The 10,265-nt window shown below is 34.5% G+C and overlaps 1 protein-coding gene across 1 annotated transcript; it reads left to right on the plus strand.

Moving 5' to 3' along the window:
• Positions 1-391: 391 nt before the first annotated feature.
• On the plus strand, positions 392-9,338 carry LOC128212516 (uncharacterized). Its single transcript, XM_052918001.1, has 4 exons — positions 392-713; positions 2,153-2,288; positions 3,004-3,089; positions 7,882-9,338. The coding sequence occupies exons 2-4, from the start codon at positions 2,192-2,194 to the stop codon at positions 8,983-8,985; spliced, it is 1,287 nt and encodes a 428-aa protein (XP_052773961.1). The 5' UTR covers positions 392-713; positions 2,153-2,191; the 3' UTR covers positions 8,986-9,338.
• The last annotated feature ends 927 nt before the right edge of the window (positions 9,339-10,265 follow it).

Below are 10,265 nucleotides of genomic sequence, written 5' to 3' on the forward strand. Positions count from 1 at the left end.
GAACAAATAGTATGATTTCCGACATTTTCCCCATGTCCATTAGAGGTTCAGTTCAAGATGGCATTAAAATGGGTTTAAGGGCAATTATTTTGAACAATCTTTCTTATTTATATTGAATATAAGGAAAAATATATTTTTCGCTCTTCGCTCGCTTCGGTGTTAATGAAAACTGACAAAAAAAAAAAAATTCGCTCGCTCCATTTTTGGGGGGTAAAAATCCGAGGAACTAAACATTAATTTGGTGTGGCCTTAATAATAATTTAAAATGTTCATCTATCTACAACAGCTTTATCATAAACAGCTTGCTCTTAAAAATGTACAATTTCACATGGAGAAAATAATAATGGAAAATACAACAGCTGTGTGATTTCGTATAATTAGAAAAGGACATTTCGCATTGTCTTCACACTTTTAAAAAAGTATTACACTATATAACTGATATGTGTTTAGTCTTTTCTGTTCTGTGTTTTAAAGTTGGCATGCGACTATGATACGGTCATTAGATGTTCGTCTTAATAACTAAGAGCGAATGGATAGTTATCAAATTCTGAACTGGACTTATTGCCTGAATTACTACTGTATTAAAATTAGTTTTTTCTTCATAGTAAGTACAGTGAGTTGCTTAGCGATGTAAATAGAACCAAGTGTATGCAGTTCAACTGACAACATTTTTTCATCATAATTGTACACCACTGTGGAATAAAATAAACTGAGTATGTATACCCTTTTCATCTATTCTTTACAATTAAACATGAGTTTATATATACTCTTTATTTCCACCCCTAGTATGATGTCAAGAAAATCATTTTAAAATATCAAGTATAGGTTATTGTTTTAAGAGGTTTAATCTATAATTTAATTATTGATTAAACTTTTATCATAGGGGCGTGTTATTGCAATACAGTATAAATTATTGTGTGAAACAACGTATTCGTTTATTTTGACGTTTTGTGTGTGTTTCCGTTAGTCTCATAGATATACAGTCGAACCCGGTTGGCTCGAACTCACAGGGACCGGCGAAAAAACCTCGAGCCTCGAAAAATTCGAGCCAAGCGGAAATGCTTACGTTATGTTTAAATAAATCGGTCCTTAAAATTGAGTTCGAGCCAACGAGGAATTCGAGCCAAGCGAGTTCGAGCCAACGGGGTTTGACTGTGATATTATAGATAGATTTAGAAATTGGTCGATATTGGCATATATTTTGACATATATTGTTTGGTAATGGTACCGCGGTTGTCCCCGTATCATGCCAAATACGTAATAGTTGTTTAATAAATCATGATTTAGGTCGGTGTGGAAAAGAATCCAGGTTCTAAAAAATAAAAATATAACAATTTTTTTTACTTAACATTTTTTTTTTTTTTGGATGTTATGTAGAAATTTAGAATCAAAATAGCATAATACAAGGTAAAGATATAATAATTGTTTATTTTTACTTTATTAAACCATTAATTTGGCACACACCGGGCAAAGATATCCGAATTCAAACATAAAAATGTACTACATTTGTGCATAGTACTAGGGTTTAAATTTGTTTTTTTTCTAAGGGATTCTAATTATAAGTTATTCTTTGACAAAATAAAATACACATAAATTAGTTATGGATTTCTGCTGAAAGAGTTAACGTTTCATTTATTAATTCGCCAACCTTTTATTGTAAATACCTTTGACTGTGATTTTTGTCAACTATAAAAGTCATTTATTTATTGGTTATATAGCAGTAACCTTTCATAAACTCTATGATAAAAACCGTTTTCTGCCGTACAATTATTATGCAATATAATGCCTATGACAGCTGATATTTATTTTAAATACAAACCTAGTAAACTCGCATTGAAATAGATAACACTTACAAACTTAAATAAACGACTGACATTTACAGCCATTTTGTTTTAAACGTCCTCGAGTGACGATTACGACAACGCATTTTGCCTTGACTACGGGCTTTGTCTTTGAATTTCGGTCCGCTAATCTCTCAAACAATATTGACGGTTGCAGTCACGTCATTTATTGAACGAGCTATGCAAATGAGGTAAAATATGCCATCAAACATATATGATGTTTCTTGACATAGGTTGCACTCTATAAGGGATGTATGTGTCTGGTTGTTAAGTGCTTATCACTCTGTGGTATTTTTTTGTTTTGTTTTAAGAACTGTGTTTCGTGGAATCAGAAAGAGCAGAAAGAGAATATGGTACTGAGAAAAGTTAAACGCCAACTGAAACTGCTGCTGATTGCGGGGGTGTTGTTCATTGTTGTCGTCTCGCTCAAATTATCTCTTGACCAAAGTATGTTTACATTGCATTGCATTGCATATTGTTTAGAATTGTATCACGTACTATTGTATTGATAAACATTGCGTTGTATTGTTTTGTGTTGAATTTGTTTTTTATTGTATTGTATTGAATTTTTTTACACTGCATTGTATTGTATTGTATTGTATTGTATTGTATTGAATTGTATTGTATTGCACTGCATTGCATTGCATTGCGTTGCATTTTATTGCATTGCATCGTATCGTATCTTGTCGTATCGTATCGTATTACATTGCATTGTATTGCATTGAATTGTATTGTATTGTATTGTATCGTATCGTATCGTATTGTATTGTATTGTATCTTATTGTATTGTATTGTATTGTATTGTATTATATTGTATTGTATTGTATTGTATTGTATTGTATTGTATTGTATTGTATTGTATTGTATTGTATTATTGTATTGTATTTTATTGTATTATATGGTATTGTAAAGAACGAAATTGAAAAGAACTGAATTTAATTTAATTCAACTTTGCGTTTGCAATAAAAACCGTGACTTGAAACAAAAATAATTAATATTGGCGTGAGTCCCTTATAATCAAAACAGACCCCGGCTATTTTCCGGAGTAGATAAATTGTAAGCTGTTAGAACCCCTAATTTCAATCACATATGTCATTCCGATGTCAAATACTTTTTCGTTTTTCTAAACTGCATTGTGTTTTTTCCCTCTTTTTTCTTACAGCCAATATTTTTTTACCATTCGATGGCAGTGTTGATCTTTCCTTCCGCCAACTTCTGCAAGCGGACAAAAGCAACATTGATCCAAAGGTATTTATGAATCGGTATAAATTAATTTCGAATCAGGTGGGGGTCAATGAACGCCTGTAGCTTGAGCAGTTCGCGAAAATATGTTTTAAAAACGTTTGTAAATTGATTCAAAATTATTTTCAATACAATATGCATTGATAGTTTGATAGTAGACTAAAAAGTGTGTTTTGTCAAAGTGACCTCAATAATTCTGATTTCTATGATAACACACTTAACATGTGTAGTTGACTCAGGACATAAAAAGATATATTTTCTACCGGTTGATACCACGATATTTTTTGTGTCGATTTGGTTCTCAATTCTTGTAAATGTTCGCATTGGAACCTATGTATGACATGCAACAATTAGTCTTCGAAATATTTCCTATAATAACAAAAACAATTAATACTCTTTGTAGATGTAATTCAGCTTAAAACGAACTTTCTTCTGCGATAGTGGATCGGAATCATTATAGATCACATATGTTTTTAGCATAATTAATAATATTATATTGAAAAGTTTTCATCTTTTTGTTCTCCTTGAAACAACGACTACTGAGCTAAAATATGCTAACATCTTTATTCCAATCATTGTAAATGACTCCATGACTTTCATAAATTGTAATTAGTACTGAAAAAAACTTCAATTATACTATTAATGAGTACACCATGGATTACTCATAAAATCACGGAAACACATAACATTATATTTGCCTCAAACACTCTTTATTATATTTACCAAGTTTGCATTATAATTTTCGTTCCAATATTTCCTTCACAGACTCTTTTTTCCCTGTTTGCATTAAAATTATCTCTCCAATATTTTCTTCACATACTCTATTTTCCCTGCTCGCATTATAATTATCGATCAAATATTTGCTTGCTTCACATTATCTTGCAGAAATCTCCTGATTGGTTTGAAAATCAAGTGTTCAATCTAAACAACATCGTTACCTTTCTTTTGCTTTCAATGCTGGCCACAGTTCTATGAATTTAAATTTACTTTCTTCAGTCCGGCCTCTATGCTGTAAGGTGTTTTAATTATATTCTGTCTTCTCTGTTGTTTATGTTATACTGTTGTCTGCATTCTTTATGGTCATATTGGCCTGGTCGCACAGCTAAATAATCGTACGTCTGAAACATAATTTATTTTCCCTTAAATGCATGTACATGCTAGATTGCCAAATAAATTAACAAACTTTGTATGTACTATTCTCAGCATATGTATGAGAGCCTTTAAGTTGTTTGTGTATTATTAAGATTGCGTTGCAGATAAACTGATGTAATTAATGCAAACAAACGGTATATTATTCCGTTCGATTGATTGCTTATAAATTTTAAGTTTTAAAAGGGGATGGAAATGACTAATAACGTGAAATAATACAAATTGGTTATGTATATCATATATTATATTTGAATATAATTCTATAGAAAAGAAACTAACCTTTCACTTCCTGCAATTTAGCCTTTCCATCCTTTTCCTTCCAACTCTGATAGCTTTATTTAATCATTTGAGCTCTTACAACAACGCAAGCAGCACATTACAGGCTGAATTAAATTAGGAAATCAATAAGTCCAGTAAAATGCTTTTATTATTTGCACAATTTACCTTCTTGCACAAGTTTGGAGTTTTTCGTAAAACGGAATAAATTTGAAATTATACTGCCGATAGCGTTCCGTAGTTCGAAATGTCCACGAGATTTGTTTATATTTTGGATATTTTTAAAAATGAACAATCTAACACATGCCAAGCATGATGTATTTCATAACGGTCTTTGGTTTACTTCATTTTTACTAAAAGCAACAACTTATATATGCGATACCAGACGTACAGTTTAGAAAACAAAAAAGCGGGCTTGAAAATTTAATAATGAAATGTCTTGAGAAAACAAAAGAAATTGCCACGCATAAGTCTTCAGAGCTAAAGAGTTAGACACTTCCAATCTCTTTCACAATGAGTCGCAAACATCTCTGTCTTTGCTATTCTCGCTATTACATCGACCATGACGCTTCCAGCAGCAATCATTCACGCCTGCGCTGGCTGCGCACGTTACGCCCCCTGCGCGTAAAGAGTGCATACCTATGCTCTATTCGCTGACTACCTCCCTCAATCTTGACAAAATGCATTTACGTGTATGAGTGTAGCTCAAATTTTATTCTTTGAAATCAGCTTACACTGCTTTTTCGATCTATTTATTGGACAAGAAAGAAAACTATTGTCGGGTTGACAATTTTGCCGCGCCTATATATATGGGCACGCCGATGTGATTCCCATCGCTATATCTATCTTATCTCCCCTGCGGTATTCGTCAGTCTTACTTCCCGTGATATCTATTGTAAAACACTCATCGTAATATATGACATCATTACAATTAAAATGAATCAACTAATTCAAACGCAAAAGTCCATTGAAAGCAAAAACAATTATTCACAAATCTCGGAGAATACATACATCTGTACAATCAGAATACGTGTTTCACAATGATTCTGTTAAAATGGGCTTTTAACGGATTGTAGTTTTTGACGATGTTCTCTTGGCAGATTCAATCAAATTAGTCACAAAACAATTGTTGGTAGGATTAGATAATTTTCTAAGACAATTCGCCAACTTTATGCTATATACAGATGCAATTATCACAAATATTGAGGTGCGTTTGTCAATCAATTCAGTCAAATATAATGCTACATGAATGGGCGAAGCTGGTATATTGGGTAAACCCTTTGAGATTATAAACGATTTCCACTTATTGAAGTCAATCATATACTTTATTTTCGTGTTTTCACTTCTAGAATGTACCTGCCATCTTTGACGTCAAATCCCTGATGACGTCACCATTCAATCCACTTACTCGTAATTTGTCATCGTTGCTCTCCTTGATGTTTAAGACTGCAAAACGAATATAATACATTGAACTACACAAATAGCATTGATATGAAGGCGGTCTGCTATCAAAAATGCCGTTTCTTCCCCGACCCCGCTTGGTGAGACGACCCGCCTAAAAAACATGTACACAATCGGCCTTTTTGCCTCGACTCGGAAAGCATTTCGACCAAAATGGAGCCGACATCCAAATTGGAAACATCAAAGTTGCCAGACATTTTTCTTTCTTTAACTTAATGATACAATCGCATACCAATCTTTGAGGAGGAACCAACCAATGGTTCTCTCCCGTCCATTGCACATTAAATACGTCTACCGCTGATGTTCCTGGGGACCAGTTCCTTGAATTAAATATGGTACATTAAGCATTGTAGTTAAATGCAAAACGATCACATGTATGTGGACCCCATACTTTCTTTCTAATTCATTGAATATAAATTGTACTATAGACAAATCGTCGCTATCAGTGCATCTACTTAAAGATCAATTCGAGTATTATTTTCGCGTGGAACCCATTTTGGGACGATCGTGATATTGTTATCCCTTAATAGTAAATACATTATCTACATTCAGTGCGATATCTTGCAAGTAAGATTTTCTGCTACATTTTTTTTAAATGGTTGTGACATTTCGATTGTCTGTATTAATTGTGACCTCGTGCCCTTGCAGGCAATCGACAGAAATATTCAAAACTCTATGGACAGCCACCAGCTCTCTCTTGGTGGAGCTTAAACCACTTTCAGTTTCAGACCAACAATCATCAAAACGCTTTCTACATCCTCTAAATACCCTCCAAATCCAGCTCCACTGGCGTCGCAATAAACGACGGCCTGCTCAACTGAACTGGGCTTCTTAACTACAAGTTCAGTTTCTAATTTCCAACAATTCAATGCCTTTAAATTAGACCGCCAGCATTTCATTAAAAGGCATACGACTTACAATGACAGGAGCTTTCAACCCCGCGCGACTTCCTTTGTAAGCAATTATACAGTGGCCTTGACCTTAGACGCAAAGTGGCCCAACTGTGCTTTGCATTGAATTTGATAACCAATAATCTTGCTATTCAATGTACAGGAAATATGGTATTTCCACTTGCGATTTTAAACACAAATTCGTTCAATAAACCCAACATGTTCTCTATCCGTTCACTACTAACAAACAAATCTTATCGGACGTGTTCCATTAATAACCTAGCAAGGTAATATATTGACTTGGCCCCCATTTACATTTGTCTTCGGCATGTAAAAGCCAATTTTTCTACAACGTTTTGAATAAATCTCGACGCACAGACTGCATTTGCACAATTTGAGGAGCCGCCAAGTCCATCACCAAGAAATGAAACAACTCTATAACCTAGTGACCTCCATTTTGAAATCAAAACTCTTATAAATTTAGTAAAAATGAAACCAGCTACACAAATTCCGAAAGCTAACACTGTGAACATTTTCTTTTCTTTCTTCCCTCTCTTCCAACAGAATCCTCAAAACGTTCTATGTTCATGAAAGATCATTCAATGCTGGTAAGCACTCCGAATATCAAACGCAAGTATATAATCGCCTTTGCGAAACATTCGTTTTACTACTGATTGATCATCAAAACAACGTTTGTACTTAAATAAATCTGGGTTTATTTGACGACAATCGAGTACAAGTCTTAACTGACCCATTTTGCCGAACGCAACTGTCAACGGCTTTTCTACAAACGGAGGCTCACGTACCTTGGAAACACAGGGTTTTGATAAATTTTCAATTTCACTTGTAAATATTTGGTACACTGGCTCTATTTTCCCTGTTTGCATTATGTCTATCTTTCAAATAGTTGCTTCAAAGACTCTATTTACCCTGTTTGCATTATGTTAATCTTTTAAAAATTTGTTTCACAGATTCTATCCTCTCTGTTTGCAATATGTATCGTTTAAATATTTGCTTTACAGACCACCCAAAAGCCACAACCTCTAGTGAAAATATCTGACGGGTACAATCTGGCTACGAGAATTAGAGACAAGTGCGCGGGACCAGCCAGTCGGAATTCAAGCGCTAAATCCACTGCTCGGTTATCCTTACGCCAGCCACAGTTGGGAACGTACCGGTCCGGAGGGACTGAACTATGTATCATCTGGAAGGTCGGAACTACGTTTGTCAAGCGTCTGTTTATGATGCAGAAATTGCCAAAATACAATAATTTGATAAATCCGTATGATATAAGCTTTGATGAGGATCTGCAAGGACAAAAGTTATCCATCGATGCATCATCGCGATTTATGTTTGTGCGGGATCCGTACAAGCGGCTTGTATCAGCATATGTAGATAAATTGTTAGCGCCAAATCCCGTATACTGGAAGATAATATCCGTGAAGGCTATTCGCCTTTTACGAAAAAATGCCACTAAACTAAGTCGACAATGTGGTCATGATCTTACGTTCCGCGAGTTTATACAATACGTCATATTGACGTTAGACGCAAATGTCTTGAAGACACCAGCTAGGCCTGATGGTCATTTTTTAATTCAGACAGACATATGTGGACCTTGTAGTATTAAATACGACTTTGTTGGAAAAATGGAAAGCTTTGGAGTTGATTCGCTTGAGTTAATGCGTAAAATGAAACTTACAAATGAAACCATTGATCTATTAAAAAAGAACGGTAGCGCTCTAGCGGCCGAGGATGCAATTAAAGACTCTTGCCACCAGCCATTCGACCTTGGGTTCAAAAAAGACTATTTAAAATGTTTAAGCTTCTACGAAGCACTCAAACGAGCTTGGCTGAAAATGCAAATGCGGGGCCTGATTGGCCCGGAGGAAATGCCCCTGACAGAGGCGCAATCCACGACCTTGACTTTGGAGCAGTTTTATCAGATGGCAATGCAATCCAGGAATGCGTGTCCTTCACCTGATAGGAATAAGATGCAGCGCGATCACTTCCTTAAGTTTTTCGCAACTATTAACGCACATGAGATGGAGAAAATACGTCTTATATATGCTCAAGATTTTAATCTATTTGAATATGACGATCGACCGTCAGAATTATTTCATTCCTGACATGTTCATGTAATATTTAATAGATTACCATGAGTTATTTAATTCCTGATTTATAATCACGTGATTCCTTATTTTTTATCACGTGATATGTATCTGTAACCATGCGTTATTCCATTCATGAAATATACTCATGTGATACTAATTTATTATCATGCGGTCTTCCATTTCTGATATGTCGTCTTGCTATTTACCTTGTGCCTCTTAAAGGGAGACGTATTCGATGGTATGTGTGTTGTCTTATGGATCCGCTAGAGAAATATATACAGAGTACGTCATAAAATATCTTATAGGTAACAATATTTCCTCTATTTTCTATCGTGAATTAAACGATTTACACGGTAGTGGTTTTTAGATTTTCCCGACCTCTTACAGCATATAATTCCATCTGTGTACTAAACATGAAGAAAATAAATAAAAAAACGTTCAGTGTCAAAACGAAAACATATAATGTGTTGAAAGTTATCAATTTAAGTAAGGGTGAAAGGCCGAAACTGTCCATTATGTCAGAGAAATAGCAGTCCGAGGCACGCAGTTCAGAGGCTGTTTGTTTTCGCTGCCATAATAAACATATAAAGAACGAGGTCCAAATCATTCATTTCATGGCGACATTGTCAACTTATTGGACACTTTCACACCCATTGAAAAGTTACTGTACATGTGAATCTCAATCGATTCAAAATTATTTTGCGCTCATATACATATTAATTGTTAATAATTATTTTGGTCGTTATCTTAAAAATTCAAATGCTACGGATATATATCAAGTGCAAAATGTATTATCATTTTGCAGTCTTCATACGATTTTTTTCTACTGTTTAAAGGGACTAGACAGCAGATGTTACAAGAAAAAAGAAACATAAAATTAACATCGTTATTTCATTATCTATATAATTTATACGCATTAATCAGCAAAAAAACAAGAGCTTAGCTTACAAATGACAACGCTCGTACGTGAGACAATGAGCACAGGTCAACACATGGCCTGGTACGTTATCATTAAATAATAAAAAAAGATATTGTAAGAATCGTTTCCCTGACGGTTCCAAGGCGGTAATTCCATCATATACCGGTAAAGCAATTTTGATGATAGTATGTTTTGTTTGTGGTGTTTGTAATTGTGCATGTGGTGTTAGTTTGTTTGTGGTGTTTGTAATTGTGCATGTGGTGTTAGTTTGTTGTTGGTGTTTGTAATTGTGCATGTGGTGTTAGTTTGTTTGTGGTGTTTGTAATTGTGCATGTGGTGTTAGTTTGTTGTTGGTGTTTGTAATTCTGCATGTGGT

Source organism: Mya arenaria, chromosome 12, assembly GCF_026914265.1.
Source record: "Mya arenaria isolate MELC-2E11 chromosome 12, ASM2691426v1".
Classification (NCBI taxonomy): domain Eukaryota; kingdom Metazoa; phylum Mollusca; class Bivalvia; order Myida; family Myidae; genus Mya; species Mya arenaria.

Coding starts and splice junctions, on each gene's coding strand:
- LOC128212516 (XM_052918001.1), top strand. CDS start 2,192: ATGGTACTGAGAAAAGTTAAACGCCAACTGAAACTGCTGCTGATTGCG. Junction 2,289..3,003: donor CAAATTATCTCTTGACCAAA/GTATGTTTACAT, acceptor TTTTTCTTACAG/CCAATATTTTTTTACCATTC. Junction 3,090..7,881: donor AAAGCAACATTGATCCAAAG/GTATTTATGAAT, acceptor TTTGCTTTACAG/ACCACCCAAAAGCCACAACC.